This window comes from Rissa tridactyla, chromosome 14 (genome assembly GCF_028500815.1).
Source record: "Rissa tridactyla isolate bRisTri1 chromosome 14, bRisTri1.patW.cur.20221130, whole genome shotgun sequence".
In the NCBI taxonomy this organism is placed as follows: domain Eukaryota; kingdom Metazoa; phylum Chordata; class Aves; order Charadriiformes; family Laridae; genus Rissa; species Rissa tridactyla.
Window position 1 is genome coordinate 4,277,002 of NC_071479.1, and position 16,946 is coordinate 4,293,947.

At 41.6% G+C, this 16,946-nt stretch overlaps 2 protein-coding genes across 2 annotated transcripts; one reads left to right on the forward strand and one right to left on the reverse strand.

Moving 5' to 3' along the window:
- Positions 1-476: 476 nt before the first annotated feature.
- On the reverse strand, positions 477-2,725 carry NDUFA8 (NADH:ubiquinone oxidoreductase subunit A8). Its single transcript, XM_054220960.1, has 4 exons — positions 2,590-2,725; positions 2,324-2,487; positions 1,183-1,348; positions 477-724 (listed from the first exon to the last, which is right to left on the reverse strand). Exons 1-4 carry the CDS (start codon positions 2,638-2,640, stop codon positions 587-589), a joined length of 519 nt encoding a protein of 172 aa, XP_054076935.1. The 5' UTR covers positions 2,641-2,725; the 3' UTR covers positions 477-586.
- Positions 2,726-2,801: 76 nt separating this feature from the next.
- MORN5 (MORN repeat containing 5) lies at positions 2,802-16,937 on the forward strand. Its single transcript, XM_054220928.1, has 5 exons — positions 2,802-2,859; positions 2,941-3,088; positions 3,394-3,505; positions 4,426-4,557; positions 16,374-16,937. The coding sequence occupies exons 1-5, from the start codon at positions 2,813-2,815 to the stop codon at positions 16,451-16,453; spliced, it is 519 nt and encodes a 172-aa protein (XP_054076903.1). The 5' UTR covers positions 2,802-2,812; the 3' UTR covers positions 16,454-16,937.
- The last annotated feature ends 9 nt before the right edge of the window (positions 16,938-16,946 follow it).

The following is a 16,946-nucleotide window of genomic DNA, read 5'->3' on the forward strand; positions in this document are numbered from 1 at the left end:
AGCTGCATGAGGAATGAATAGCTGGTAGAGTAGAACACAGGCGTTTATGTCAGAAACAGTACTGACCTCATACCTAGCAAAAGCAACACATTCAGACTAAAATCCTTGCTTCGAGACAGATTTTAGGTTAAATCTATACAGAGGAGTCCCTTGGAAAAAAAAATGCACAATTATCAGTTGCAAGACTAAGGGAAGACATTAACAACTTGTTTGTTCCTAAAGTTTCCTTGACGCAAGTGACAGTGCTCTCAATAAGTAAAGTCGCACGCCAGTTTTTGATTGTTTGAAGCAGTAGTCAAAGACTCCAGCTACATTTATACACATCTCAGTCAAGCCTGGTAGCCACTGTCAAGCAACTGACATTACTAGTGTTAATATGGTCCTAAGGGCTATATGACTGCAGAGTAAAACAGGGAAATACATTTTTTCAGTTGCTGTGATGGGTGAGTATGTTTAAAGAAGTCTACTAAGCCATGTAATCGTTTGGGGTTCTTTAATCATTAAAGTTATACCCAATGCATACTGGACAATTTACATTTGCAAGCAATACATCTTTGCACTTTAGTTACAGCACAGTCTGCCCACTTTACCAGGACCAGAAAAAGAGCCTACTGCCAAACGGAGAAGGCTTCAGCTCTCCTTCAATGGGTGGATTTGGCTCTGGTCTAGGTCTAGAGTGATAGGCATTCTCAGGCATTGGACGGTCTGTCTTCACTTTTGTGACCTGGAAAGAAAAAAAGAAGTGATATGACTTCTCACAGCATTTAATAGAAAAGCTAGATTGAGTCAGAACTCAAAGGAAGAACTACCACGAAGTACCAAACGACACACTGTTGATCTGATGAGAGCTCCTATCTCCACAGTACTTCTAAAAAAAGGGAGGAGAGGGGCATTTCACTCATAACTACAGAGTGGTTCTACATGTGTGTGAGCTTCATCCCTAAAGGAAAGGTCTCTGCACTAGAAAGAGCAAAAACATAAGAGTAAGTGGCGCTGTTTAAGTGCAAATCTTCTTGGAAAGCAGCTCTGGAGAACACTGACAGAATCCTGACTTCTAGTAAAGTCCACAAGCTTCCAGTGCTGAGTTCACAAATCGCATTCTGTTTGGGAGAAAAGTCTGAGACTGGTCTGGACTTAAATGTCCATAAGAAGGGAGATCTGATCACGAAGGTATGAAGTTACCTTAGAGAGCTGTCCCAGATCAGGTCTCACCCAACCCAATTTCTCCAGCACACAGTTATCAAATACTGCCTGCTGCTTTCGGCATCGACGGAGCTCCTGCAAGTTGGTATAGTCAATGCATGTCCAGTACTCAGTAAATGGCTCCGCACAGTGCGTCTTAATTTTCCTGTAAGAAAGAGATGACAGGAAGAAAACTGTTAGCAAGTGTTGTAAATTTAATGTTTTTCTCTCTCAGTCATCCAAACCTCAACTTGTGATAAAGTGTTTCTGTAGTTTTAAGTTCTCAAGAACATTTAAAGTCTTCAGAGAAATCAATATTTGAAGCACCATTATACAGAACTTCATACCAATACCAGTAAAATTTGTACCGCTGTATCTACAAGTATGGATAGCCGTAACTTAACTAGTATGTGGAAGGTATTCTTGCTCCGTAGATGTACACAGCTCCTCTATATGGGATCCCTGCTTTGCCAAGTAACTTAGTGTACTTTATACAATGCTTCCAAATTAGTTTGGTGTCTCAAACTCATGAAGACATGCTTAGGACAGAGGTTTCCCATTACTAGCTGCTGTACTCGAAGCGGACATACTTTGAGATAATTAAACTAGGCCTTTTCCTAGCAACTTCAGAACATGACACTGGCACATGCCTTGATCTACATTTTTTGGTCACAAGAGCTAAATTGTGTGTCTACTTGAGCACAAAACAGAGAGGAGAGACAATGCAAAGCAGAGGTCCGTTTCCTGTATTTCATAACACAGATGCAAGATGCAGAAGCAGCAAGCCGTCCACCACACCCCCGCATTCTGTTGCTAACCCAACAAAAACCTGAGCCACCTGCTCTGAAGCAGAGGCCATGGAGCTTCATATGAAAGGGTAAATTAAAGTATAAATAGATAAAAGAAAACAACAAAGGACACAGCCTCTATTCTCAAGAGCTAAAGTTTAAGAAGCAACAATAAAGACTCCGAAGGCCGTATGGTAGCAGAATTTTAAATTAAGCCCATTGGCTGACACCGCTGGAATAGCAAAGCTCGGAAGGACGCGCTACAGCAGGAGACCCCCCGAAACACCTTCACGGCAGAGGAGGCCTCGGGCGGGCAGCCGCGGGGGGAGCCTGGCTGGGGGGGTCCCGCTCACCTGAAGAAGTCGAGGGCGCACTGGTTGACCTGGCGGCCCTCCCGCAGGCACTTGCGCGGGTCCTTCTCCTCCCAACGGCACAGCATGAACTCCTTGTTGGGCCGGTCGCACTGCGCGCCGTAGTGGTGGGCCGCGGCCTTCAGCACGGCCGAGCTGACCGTCACCTACAGCGGGGCAGAGCGGCGATGGGGGCGGCCCGCCTCGGCGCCGGCCCGCCGCGCTGCCCCGGCGGGGGAAGGGCCCGGCGGCGGCGGTCGCTCACTCACCTCCTGCACGTCGAGCTCCTCCAGGGAGGGCACCTGCAGGGAGCCGGGCATGGCGGCGGCGCCGCTCTCCTTGAGCTCCCCTCAGCGCCCGCCGCCACCGCGCATGCGCCGCCGGCGAGGGGCGGGGAGCGCGTCTGCGCGGCGGCCGCGGGAGGCGGGGCCTTCTGCCGGCCCCCCGCCGTAGCGTTGCCATGGAGACGCGGCCGCGCCGGGCCCGGCCGCCATGGAGGCGACGGGCAGCCGTTACCGCGGGGACATCGTGAGGGGCAGGTGGGCCCGGCGGGGCACGGGGCTGCCCGCTCCTCCTCCCGCCCTCCCTCCTTCCCTCCCCAACCGCCCTGTCTCTTCCAGGATGGAGGGACAGGGCTCCTACGCGCTACCGACGGGCACTGAGTACCGGGGAGCGCTGAGGGACGGGATGTTCGACGGCGAAGGAGAGCTGCTGTTCCCCAACGGCGGCACATACCGGGCGGTCTGGCACCGCGGGGTGCCCACGCAGGTATCCCGGGTGAGGGGGGCCTCACCCCGAGGGACATCCCCAGAAGCCACGCTGCCGGGAAAGTTTTGGGGTGAAATATGCGAATTTCTGAGCCCAGCCAATTTTTTGCCCCCCTCAGCCTGTGAGGAGGGGGCTGCTAATGGCCGGTCCCACAGATGCGGCTCCCAACGCTACCTGAGCCCCAGCTGACCCCTGCGCTGGCTCTGCTCAGCTAACGCGCGGTTTTGGCAGCGGGAACGCTGGCCTTGCTCGTACTCCATCCATCCATCATGTTTATTAACTCTGTGCTTGAACATGTTTTGCAGGGGAAATACACTTTTGCAGATGGTCTCGAATACAAAGATAAAAAATGGCATTACTGTGACGGCTACGACAGAAGATTTTATACAGAAATCTGTTCTGGTCTTAAACCAGCAGGTACTGAACTGCGTTTGCGATCCTAAGAGTCTGGAAGGAATTAAACTAGCAACTTTACTTAAGAAAGATTAATTCGGCTACATGAGTAACATGGAGCAGAAACGCTCTGGCTAATTTCAGGACCCAACCATACGACGCTGCCAGAAGAATGCTGACACCACCTTCCACCAGCACAGTGCGGGATGGACCATTACGGGGTCTCTTCTGGAGTGAGGATCCGCAGGATGGGGCTCTGTTATCTACAGCTTGTGATATCCCTGTTAACCCTTTTATACATCTTGCCTTCACTGCATTAGCAGCGTGCTTTTAATGTAGGAAAGTTGAGCAAAAGCAATTCATTTACATCCAGAACATCCAATAAAGTTTGAACGCATCTGTCCCACGTAGCTTTTTAGTAGTTACCGAAATAAACATTTGTGTCCAGACTATATTAATGCTAAAGAGTTTTATAATATTATTATTTGTCTGTAGTCAAAAGGTGGAAAGATTTATAAGGAACAAGTGAGTAAAATCTGTAATGTAATAAATAAAATATTCTTCTTTCTACATAGAATATTTTAGCAATGACATGTAGTTGTTCTGTGAGGCCAGCAAGATGCTCCTGGCCCCATTTTTGGAGTTTGGGGTCATATTTATAATGTTAGCTTAGTGGGCTGAATCACAGGACTGTGAATGAGGAAATCAAAGTGATATTTCTTTATCACACACTTTCTGTGTATGGATTTTTCTGTTTTCATTTTTCTCCATCTGCAAAATTGGCAAAATGTTTTATAAAAATTATTGTAAGGTAACTGCATTGTTTTTATAGCAAATGCCATGGAGATGTAATATTTGTTAGTTACCATGATCAAAGACACAAATGCAAAAAAAAAAAAAAAAGGCAAAATAAAGCAAACCCTTTGTGTGTTTTTTTTCTTCAGGCATTTCTCAGCTTACAAATCTGGATCCTCCCAGAAAAATCCCAGTAGGATGTTACGACTGTGGCGATGGATTCTATAATCCTGAGACCAGAGTTATTGTTGACTACAAACTCAGGTTTCTGAGAAACGCAGGTATGATTAATTACTTCTGCAAGGTAAACTAAAATGAGTTTATTTGTCATATCTTCTCGGATGTGTGATTAAAGCTAAAATATAAAAAAAATCCATTATTTGGTTTTCTTACCACTGAGCTAAAATATTTTTTACTTATTTATTTTTATCAGTGATTTATGTATCCCCAGAGTTGTATAAATCATATTTTGCAAAATCACAATGAAGTATTCCCAAGCAGATATGATTATTTTATTACCATTTGGTATGTTAATCTCAGGAAAATCTTCAGTCTCTTACATTATGATCTCAAGCAAGGGAGTGGTGGTAAGGTGTACATCACTGATCCTGAAAGCTAAACAACTCTGTTGTGAACCAGCAAAGTGCTTAAGCACGTGCTTATTTCTACATGTTAGAATCGTCCATTTTATTGAAATGAGTCTGAGTGCTGTGTTTAAATGCCTTGCTGAACAGGAAACTTTCTTGTCCCCTTGTAGAGCTGTGTTTTCAGTAGAGCGTAGCAAATATTGGGTCTTGTGGATGAGTCCCCAAATTAATAAACCTTGGGGAAAATTAGTTCTCATCAAAGCCAAAAGAGAAACTTTTCAAATTAAAAACACACAAGAGATCCCCTAACAGTTGATACTGGCATAACACAAAAAATGTAATCAGACCTGAAACAAATGCTTTGTGTTCTGATTCTTTAACCTTTGTAGTGCAGAATTTTTTAAAATGAAAATGTTTTCTGAAAGCAACCACCCACCCAACCCACCTTTTTTTTTTTTTTCTTTTCCCCCACATGTCCAAATTGCAAGACCTGGTGTTTCTAAAAGACAGAACATTTAATTTTCAGTGTGCCACAGTTTAACAGTTTTGTTGCTTGGAAACTCCATTTTTCAGCAAATTTACTATTTGTTGAAAAAAATTCTGCTCAGCTCTACTTTCAAGAGCTTTTATGAGTATGCGCTGTGATATTGGAGGAGGGAAATGAAGGGGGGGTTAAATGAATTGGAGATACCATCTGCTATAAAATATACCCTATGATACATGGCCTGTTTTATAAACGTTGAATAAAAACTGATCTAGATTATTACAAATGGCATTGATCCAAAATACTGGAATGCAGTGGGCCTACTGATGAGGAAGATAAGCAACATGCTTTCCAAAAACACAGGAACCTACACAGATTAGTACAGGAGGGAACGCCTTGGAATTCAATTTATTGTTTTTTAATCTGTTCTTTGAACTCATTGTCCTTTATGACATTTATCTCAAACCCTACAAATTATATCAATCAATATTCGCTAACCAGACCGGCGCAGCGTGCAGTCTGACGGCGTGGTTGGAGATGTGCTTTGTGTGGCCGTTCCATTGAGAGCCCAGTACACAAAGTTAAACTTGTTGATGTGAGTGTGAAGAAGGAATGTGTCATGTAGGCCAGACCCTTCCTCTCAAGAACATGAAGACAATTGAAAAACCCGGCACTTGTACAACATCAGAGGAACTCTTACCGCCCCAGGAGAGATGATTCAGGGCACAAGGCCACTGCAGTAAAGAAAAAAAAAATTAAAAAAACCCCAGCTGTAAGCAGAAGAAACTGAGGAAGAGGCTGGGATGACAGGGAACAGATCCAGAATTACTCCATTATAGGTTGGGCAGGAAAGAGCAGGAAAACCTCTAGGCTTCCAGCCAAGTCTTGAAAGCATCAAAAGCAGATGGTAGGAAGCATTCAGGAAGTTCTTACAACAGCTTGACAGGTTTACCAAAATGACACTATCTTCCTCAGGTCTGGCAGCAGGCTTTCAGAATACTCCAGTTCTCACCTTTCACCCTGGCCCTATTATGAAGCAATTTCTGATTGTTTCTCGGCTGTTTGTGAAAAGAGGGCAAGGAAACATGCAGCCTTGGCACCGACTTGCTGGCCCAACTGGCAGCATCCAGGTACCATTCCAAAAGAGAAGAAAATAGTCACTATTTGAAACTACTGAGCTTGCTTCCACCGCTTCTTTGTCAAGATGAGTGTATGTAGAGTGCCATAGCGACTCCTGTTAAATTTGGCAAGCCTTGCATTTCACTAGCGTGGAGGTCTGATACTCATTTACTTAAAGAGCTCTTACTGCTAAAGCAGTGCAAAGGCCCATCATGAAAACATAATCAGGCCCAGGGAATGAAATGACAGCAACAGTTTTGTTACACATTTTTATCTAGCAAAGTTTTCCAACTTCTCATTACAATCTTGCAGTTATTACTCCGTCCCTAAACCTCTGTTACCTCGGGGATGCTCAAATTTCTCGTGATTCTCCATGTGTTCTTCAATCTTTTCTTTTTTCCAGTATTGCGAAGTACACAAAATTGGACACATAAATAAGAATGGGAATGCTTATTTGTAAGAAGATCCGTTGTTTATTTTGAATAGATACTGGGACTAGACTCCTGTTTCACTAGGAGTATTACTATTTTTTTTTTTCTTCCCAGAAATAGGACTCCTGGCACCTTTGTAACAGAGTTTGGTCAATAGAACGATGGGAAGATTTCCCAGTTTTTCAGTGAAAAGTAGAAAATATATGATGTTATGTTTAATGCAGAGAAGGGAGGTACAAGAAGAGCAGTGACATTCAGGTTTTAGGACCCCTGAATATTGGAGAAGCCCACAGCTTTCAAAGAGAAAATACTGTCAAAAATAGAATTTTTTTCTACTGAGATGGAAAAGATTATAGGAAATTGCTTGGGTCACCTCTCTTTTGATGAAAGGCAAAGATACTTCTGATGAAAATTGCTCTGTTTCTACTGTGGTTCTCCCAAGGATGGGTTAAATAATATAAAACATGCTCTTGCTCTTTGTAATATGAGAATAGTTGTGCTACTGCTTTCATATTCTGTCTTCAGGTTTAATTAGTATGTGTATGTTGTATAGGGCGGCTTGCTATACTGCAGTCAGTATCACCTGAAATATGTGCATCTCTTCATATAACATCAAGAGCAGGGAGAAATAAAGCCTGCCTTCACACTAAAAGCTCAGTCAGATAACTGAATTAACGTGTACGTTATTAAGAGCAGGATTAGGCCTGGAAAACCAGGACAAGTGTCTTATTAAGAGGAGAGGTTTTGGTGTTGCTGCAATCCCAAACCAGCCAGCAATCAGCTTAGGATTTCTACAAGCCTGAAAGTCATGTAAAAAGCAGCAGGAAAAATCCTGCTGCTTCAGGAATCATTATGAGCTGAAAAGGTCAAGATTTAAGAACATTATTTTTTTATAGTTTAGAAAAGTCTGGGTTTAGAACGTCTGAGGTTCCTTGGTTGTGAGGCTGACCCAACTCCACAGGCAAGGGTGCGAAGCCGTTTTAATTCTAAGCCTCAGTAATCACAGACTTACAGTTTCCTTGCATTGTTACTTTGTGATGAAGGTTCTCATGCTTGGTCTGAAAGAATTTAGAAGCAAAATTTTTTGGAAAGTCGGCAGCGATGTATTCATCCATTTCAGGTTTATCCAAGTACGCAAATCCGTGAGATAAATCTGCTACACTTAGACTTTTTTGTCTTACGACTCAGGTCTGACTTGCACCAAGTGATTTTTGGGAAACGTAGACTTTGACTTGTCTGAAAAATGTAGTTGAGAAACAGAGCCATAACCACTCAATAATTACGCAGGGTAATATTTCTGTACCTACCCTCATGTACCCCAAATACATGCAGATGTTTGCGTGCTTTTTCTCACAAACTACTGGAGAATTGGGTGTGGGATGAGGACCTGGCAATTTTTCAGGCCTGGAGTATTTCTGGAAAAAAGACAGCAAGTTTAACTTAAAGTCGACTGTGGTGCAGGAAAAAAAGATTGACTGCACTTGGGGATCATGCACGGAGCTTTATTCCCCGTTCTTCTTTGAAATTGCCCATTCTGATGATGGAGGGAGTGGATGAACAGTCTGATTCCAGGCTAGTCCCTAGTCATTGCCTAAGAATGTAAGAGTTGTTTTGGCAGATGCCCTTTGCAATGGAGAGGAAAGCCCCAGCAATACACATACGGAGGGAATATAGTATTTTTGTTCGAATGAATTTAGCTTCCCATAGATTTAAATGTCTACTTATAACGCAGGACCATTTAATCTTTTGTACATTTGTTTCTTTTTTATTTGACTTAAGATACTGAATTTAGATGAGGTTTAGTTCCTACATATTGAAACTCTTAAAAGCTCTTCAAATAATTGTTCTTTGGATACTTGTTAAGCTAAAGAAATCAGTTTTGATCGGCAGTAAAAGTTCATGCTATTTTAAGTGCAATGCTATAGCTATTTTCTGTTGTATATTTAATCATTTTGAATTATATGTCATGTAAAAGATTTTAGCTCTGGGGCATTTGCCAGATGGCTGATTCTGCATTTCACACAACAAAAGAAATAATGTTTGTGTAAAGCTCTTAAAAATAGTTGGTAATCAGTATATTCTACAACGAATAGGATCCAGACCTGTTTGGAAAAAAAACCCCAGCTTTTGCAGAAATTAATTTAGAGGATTTGGTCTCTACCTCTGGGCTCTGAACAAAACAAATTGTGTCTATTGTTTGCTGATTTTTTAACATTTAACAAGTTAACTGAATTGTAAATTTTACTCATTTTTATGTGAAATGCCATTTATTGCAATCCATTGATCTTTTTCTCTTTACTTTGGCTGACAAACTTATTTCTGAAAGCAGGGTTTTGTAAAACAGAGCCAATACCACTCTCCCTTTACACAAGTAGAGCGTACGAATGTGAGTAGCCCTTTGCTTTTCTTGCAGCAGCTGAAGTGCTTGTCCTTTCCACTGCTAACTCCTCTTTATGGCCTCTTTGATTCATATTCCTCCAAAATACCATTGCAAAACATACTTTCTCTCTCTGCCATGGCACTCAGCTTGTTTTCTTTGCCCGCAAGGCTCTACACAAGTCCCTACAAATTCACCTTTTGGTCTTGTATCCTCCATCGCCTATATACATTTTCCCTTGCGTCTAGTCCCAGGACATAGTTTTTTTGCCCACATTCATACAATTCCAGTCTTCTGGTACTTGCTTTTCAGACTCACTTCTTCTATGATGGTCAGAAGATTTGGAAATTATTACGTTAAGAGGAAGGTTAGAAATGGTATTATAGCTCTTTCAGCTGGATCTCCAAGTGTCACTCATCTCTCTCTTCCTATATTTTAGTTAGATAGCTTTTGTCCTGCTGTGAGAGCCTTGGACCTAAATAATCTCCAACGCTTAACAAATAAATTAGTTGAGGAGCCAGATCTTAGAAAGAGGAGAGGCAGAACGTTAGCAAGTATCAAACTGGGGACTGCTGAGTGGGCGAGGCAAATGAATGAGTATTGAAGTGAAGATGGCAGAAGGAAATTGAATCTAATTAATTTGAAGAGAAGACCCCAGACTCCTATGAGACATAGCTTCGTGTCTATTCTCACTCTACGCTAAACACTTTTTAAAAATTTGGGACCAATTCTCCTACCAATCATATGCTCTTTTCATATCTTTTTATATAGGAATGTGTGAAGGTCAGGCACATTTGGAATGCCATTGCAAAACACATACTTATTATGTCTTTCTCAGTGTCAGAGTCTGCTCAGGTGACAGAGATATTGGAGACGACTTCTCCATGTAACCGAGAACATGTTTTTAGATTAAATTTGGCTTACATGTTTTAATGTAAAATACCCTCCATTCAGTAAAATAGATCGTGAACGCATATGATTTATATTCAATACTATAACCAACAATAATCATAATAATATATGCATCATGGTGTAGGTTACTACAGTAATTTCAGTAGCTATAGCTTTTGCAGATACATTGTTCCTTGTGGTTTCCTGGTCTTAAAATACTTATCGTTTTGAAAACTGTGAAAGTTTCAGTTCCAAATAGCGGCATGCCAAGAATAACAACTTTGTTTGCGTGCTAGCCATCCCATTGTGAATCCATTAGATAGGTTATACACAAGTCTTATAGGCACTTACATTCAACTATACGGTTCACGTGAAAACAAGTTTTACAAGAGATGGAAAGTTCATTTGGGGGCCATTTTGGAATTACAGTAATTAAAAGTAAATGGAAGGGTGAGAATTTGTGGGTGGAAGCAAAGGTTAATTGAAAACATATTTTCCATTTTCTTGCCAGCCTTGATGTTGGTGGGGTCAGGTGCAGTAAGGAAAGTGGTGCTAGGGACCCGGAGGGGGCAGTGGAAATGAAAGGGGTGTGCCAGGCAGAATCCATGGCCGAGATGCTATCACATGTGATTGTAATTGTGTAGTGGAAGAACATGATAAACTGCACTGCGGGTGATGGGAGGAGTCAGGCATGCGAAAGAATTAAATGATATTGTTGTTTACAATGGTCTGTGTGTGATTGGCCCTCTGCAAACAGAGAGGAAACTCAGCTCTTGTTCAAGAATTGTCTGTTGTAAACACACTCTCTTACAAACCATAGTCATGGAAAGCTGCTCTTACCACATGGCTGTGTCCTCAGGGTACGCTGGAGCTGGGAGCCTCTCATTGCCCTCATGGAGGGACATACCAGGGCACTGTCTACTGCTCTCCTTGCTCACTTGGCCTTTAACAGAAGCCAGAGTGAACAAAGGGACGATGCACACTCACATCTGGTCCCAACTCACCCTTGGGCAGAGGAAGGAGCCAAGGATCTGAATTTTTGAGTGCATGAGGCCTCCAGTGTAGACAGAGCCTTTAACACACCAGGAACACATACAGCTACCAAGACCTAACGTAGAGTCAGACAAGGTTTTTAAGGTGACCAATGTAGTTTTTTCCTTGTGTCAGCCACTAAGTATTCTAATTTCAATGCAGTACATCTTCCTGTGCACCTCTGGGTGGTTTGCTGGGAAGGCATTAGTTAAGAGGGCACGTCCGGAAGCCTACACGACAATACTGCGGGTCGCTGGCAGTCTCCGCTCTGCATCATGGCAGACACCTAAGCATGCAGAGTCCTGAGAAGTCTCTCACAGTGAGGTTTCCATAAGCAACACGGAAACACGATAGCTAGAAGCAAATAATTCTAAACTTTGCAATATGCATTTAATATAGGAAGATTAAATGCACCTAAATTACAGTGTATTTTCAAGTCGTCCCTTGGAAGCACCCTGAAGCAAGCCCACCCCGAATTTTCAGCTGTTTCTAATCCCAGTTGAGAGATAAATCTGGAGTGTGTAGTTGGGGAAGTCTCTTCTGCCACTACTTTTAGACTGAACATTCAAAATTAGACAAGTGGTTTCATTTTGCAGAGATGTTGAGCCAAAATCCACTGATTTAAGTGGGCTGCAATTTGAGCTCACCGTGGAATACACCTAACAGCATTTTTGACAGACACCTGTTTGGACTTTGCTGGCATTTGGAGCTTCCCCTAAAGCCACCCAAAACAAGAAACTTGCAAAGCAGTATTTGTTAAGAAGAACTAGTTTTGAAACGGGCTACTTACAGGAACACAGTACGACTAACAGATTTAGTTGGGTCTTATTGCCTAAAAAGGCTCTATCCAAACTGACCTGTTGACTGTGTAGACAGTGTCCAACAAGAGAGCAGTAGGACTTGTGCCCCTGGTTAATCATCTACTGTGGGCAGATGCTGTTTCTGGGGACCAGTCATGCAGGTGGCTACCAGGGTTGGCTCCATATGCCTCTGCCTGCTTAATGAAAACAGCCTGAATTAATTACAAAAATTGTAATTACAATTACAGCTATCCCAGTTTGGGCTGGCTGAGGATCTAGCCCACAATATTAAAAATATGTTTTGTGGGTGCTAGAAAACTGATCTTATTTTTGATTGAGAGACAAGAAAATAATTCAAAGGAATCAGTCGATACTTACATTTATTCTATCAGCTCATCCATTAAGATCTCTTGCTAGCTCTCTCTGCTTCAAGATTTCAGGGATACATCATGATAACAATCATTATATTTCACTAACTTCAGAAGAAATAACTTTTTAACATTTACTAACTGAACAGAGATAAACCAGATTGCAATAAAATTTTCAGACACAGCTTTTTCCCTTTACCTTCAAATATCAACATGGTTAGTCCTGTTTCAGCAAAGTCTGTCCATGAATGTATATTCTACTGAGGAAAATCTAAAAAAATGGATAAACTTTTAAAGACAAATATGCTGACACAAAATTCAGCACACAACGTGAAGAACCCCATACTACCTAATTGTGCACAGGGTGATAATTTACCACTGATTAAAGAGTTTGTATTTTTTTCGAATCTTTTTTAAAGGGAAAATTACTTCTGAAGGTGAAGATGTGCTTAGACAATCATATTAACATATTCAAACAATTGCAATTTGCAAAATAGTAATTACAACTCACTATCTGGTAGCATTAATCAAACTTCAAGGTTTAATTCCATTTTAAATATTGATGAAATGTGATTCTCCAATCTAACCCTGGTGTTGCAGGGTTATGGAAGCAGCCAGTGACAGAAAAAGAGGAACGTGTAGTTAACAAGCAGCTGCCACAAAGAAGGATCGGCATCTGTGATTTAAATTGTTAGCTGCACAGTCAGGTAGAGTGTAAAAAGGGTAGTCAAGAGGCTGTTAAGTCCATTGCTGCCAATTACTAACAATCAGGGAGGAGCTTTAAGACTTGTTCAGTACAATAAACCCAGTTTGTCTTGTTTCAGGGGTTACTACTGAAGAGGTTGCAGCTGCACTGATTCAAATAGCCCTAAAACTACAGTAATTATCAACCAGTCTTCTTTAGTGTAGCAAAAGTATGTTTTACCATAGCTTAACTCTTTACATTCTAATATTTCCCTGCCTCTTCCCACATAGCTAGCCCTGGAGCCATTCTTATCTCTGGGTTTGTGGTTCTTCTCGCTATGCTGGATCAATTCTTTCGTTTCCCCTTACCCAGACCAAGGACCAGTAGCACGGTACGCCTGGGTTGGATGGCAGTTCCAGGGATTTGCTTCAGGTTATTTTTTTTTAATATTGAGTCATTACATCTATTTTTCCTTTTCATATACAAAGTTGAAATCCATATAACTCATTCAGTTTTTACATCTGATTAAGCTATATGCAAGTTAAGCAGTGCTTATGAACATGTGTTTAATTTGCATGGGATCAGATCACTGCATGAATTGAGGCATTTTGGGACCGGGGAGGCTAAAATCCTTAGAGCAACCTGCCCTGTGTGCTTTCCCAGGAGACCATGAAAACCCAGAGGGCAGAAGGAAACAGTCCAAGCAAACCAAGGACGTGTTGGAAACCTGAAAGCCAAGTTAGCATCTGCCTTGCTTAGTGCTTATAGCCTTGCTGCTCAGCGAAGTGAGCACTGTACATTTCTCACTAGGAAGACAGATCGATTATTTCTCGTACTCAGGTGAGCCATGTATATCTGTACCCAAATACAAGCTAGATAGTGGTGACGTACAGCGTGTGTAACTTTTGTTTATTCCTTCGCTGTGGCAGAAATAAACAAAGTTTCATTTTCTTGCAATTATAACAGGCTCAGATAAACTATTTTTTCTAGTTAAGGCAATTCCAGCTAAAATCACAGAGCTACCAAGGCTGGACAATTCTGTTATAGCCGAGACTCACGTGATCACGTTGTTACCGTGCTGGAACACCTAGTGCATAGAACAAAAGCCAGCACATTGATTATGGCTTTGATGTTGTTTTTAAGGAAGCTTAAGGACCACATTTGCATTCCTGCTGCAGCCCTCAGTGGAATCTCTGCCTCTGTAAGAATTGCGTGGTCTTTAAGCACAATTCAGTGCTTATCTTTTTAATTTCCCTTTTAGCCTGTTTTTCAGCATTTATTTTCTCCTAGTTTATACCTGAATAAGAAATGTGCTATTAACAGGGTATTTTGTAATGGACCTATTGATTCATATGCATAGGGAATAAAAAAGAGATCATGCCAGGGAAACACAGAAAGAGCCGAACTTAGCTTTTCTATCCAAACGGTAACATTTTTCAGTCATTAAAGCAAGCCCACAGGCTGAGCTGTTGGAACAATGGCAGCACAAGTGTGTTCTCTGACCCATTCACGGTCACTGGGGTGCTGCTCAAAGATGGGCACTCACCACCAAAACCGAGCTTTTGCAAGCCAGCACCCTCGCGTGGGGAATGAGAAGAGGGTCAGTAGGCACAAGCCAGCACTTTGTCTGGAAATCAGTGACTGTATGCAAAGAGCAAACTGGAGAACAGGCTCTTAGGGAGAACCTCCCGTGATTCACCGCCCTTTCTGACTACCGGTTGTTGTCAAGGGTGGCAGACAAGTGCTGCCGTTCAGACAAGGGACAAATGCCTTGGCACATGCTTTGCTTAAGCCTTTTGCCAGGATGGCAACAGAGCCGCGTGTGAGCAGCACCTTAGGAGAAGCGAAGGCGTGCACTCAACTCACTTGGCCAGGAATTAAATAAATAAAAAAAAACAAAAAAGAAAAAAAGGAAAGACAAAGCTGACTTGATTCAAAACCACTGCAATCAATAAGACAATAAGATTAACCTCCAAGCTTGAAGACTTGTGCATCAGACCTAATTTGTCACATACCCTTCTGTGAACTTTCACTTCTTAGATGAGCACAACTTCATCCCCAGGACTTTCCTACCTTTTGCATTTCAAATGCTAATGTGTCGCTTTAACTTAAAGAGTACAACTGTATAGCCAAAATATCACCATGAAAATTTGACTCCTTACAAGCAACATGCTTCTTTCTTGACCTATTTTGACCTACCTAAGCAGGCGCTCAGCTGAGCAGGGCAGCAGTGTGTGAGTGAGATTACACGCTGTGCCAAGTGATGGTCACAGCCCCTCAGCTCCATCCTTCTGACAATCATCTGTTCTTTCAGGTTATAAGGGCTGCTACAAACCCCTTAAAATTTAGATGGAGGCAGGTTAGACACACACATCACAAGCAGCTAATATGAATATGCTAAAGCAGTGGTAAACACAAGAAGCAGCTCTAATACATTTCATTTATACAAAAATAAATACAGGTATTGTTTTAAGTAATACTTTGATTTTTTTCGAGGCTTTTTGAAGTTTGTTTTTCCTGTTCTGCTACACAGATCTCTTTTCCCCTACACAAACACAAAAGAAAAGGCTGCAGAACACTCTTCGGATACAAGGCTATGTAAAACCCTGGAATTAAGAAGCCACAACTTAACATTTGCCAGCTTATTTTTTTGTAATCATACACAAAATTTCTATTCAAACATTGCTGGACAGTTGTTTTTCCCTACTTTGTCTTTGATTTTTTTTTTCCTTCAACACTGTCATTATGCTCTGAGAATAAATATGACAGACGTGAATACTAACAAGGGACACAGAGGATGGTCTAAAATATGACTAAAACAGCCACCGTATCAGCTTATCAATACCTGTCATAACATACATTTCACAAACAGCACTGAAAGAAAAGCTGGAAGACAAGAACCCAGGCTTTGACTATAGATTTTTCTTCATATTCACTTTTCCTAAACTGACAAGCAATGCAAACACAGAATTTTTAAAATGTATATCTTCATCTCTGATAGTTTCGACATATCTCCTGCACAACTCCAGCCAGAAAGTCAAACCCCACAATATATATGTGTAAATCTCATCGTTCCACCTAAGCTAATCTTATCAAACAATAATCAGAGTCATTGCCATAGATCCAGTACCTCCTGCCTTGACAAATTCCAACACAACAGCACACAATACTTTAAAGAAACAAAAAAATGTGTTCTAAGAGATGCCAATGGCTAAAGATGGATTCATTTCTCAAAGGAAAAATCGCTTGTTTGAGCTGGACCCTAGTGATGCAAAGAGCAGATCTGACATTGATATTTGGCATTCTCTTTATCTCCCTTTTAGATGACGATGAGCATGAATGGATCATTCGGACCTGCCGGAAAGCCTGGGATGAAACAACTGAACATAAACCGAAACCATGAAAGCAGCTTTTGTTAGACGTTAATATTCCAAAGCAGGTAATCTGTTTCACAATAAATCTAATTTGTCCTTGTGGATTTCTCTCGCCCTTCCCCTCTACAGGAATATAATCTTGTCGTCATCTTTGTCAGCACAAACAAAAATGGAAATAATCATTTAATCAGTCATGCTGAGAAAAAGCCATGGAAAAAAAGCAGACTGTACTCACAATAATATTCCTGAGAGGTGTGTAGTGTAGTGTATATACACGTTATTAAGCCTGAAAACAATTTGTTAAAAAGAGTGCCTCAGATTCAGTGTTGAAGTCATTCAAATCCATCTTAATCAACATTATTTTCCCAGATTTTAGTTAGCTGTCCTGGTGAATTCCTTTCCTCTCTTTTTGCTCAGTACTTTGATATTGATTGATCATTGTAATAATGTACACCAGAGGTATTCTTTAATGACTGGTTTGCTAACTAGGAAATTATATCCATTTACTACGAACGTTTGTTG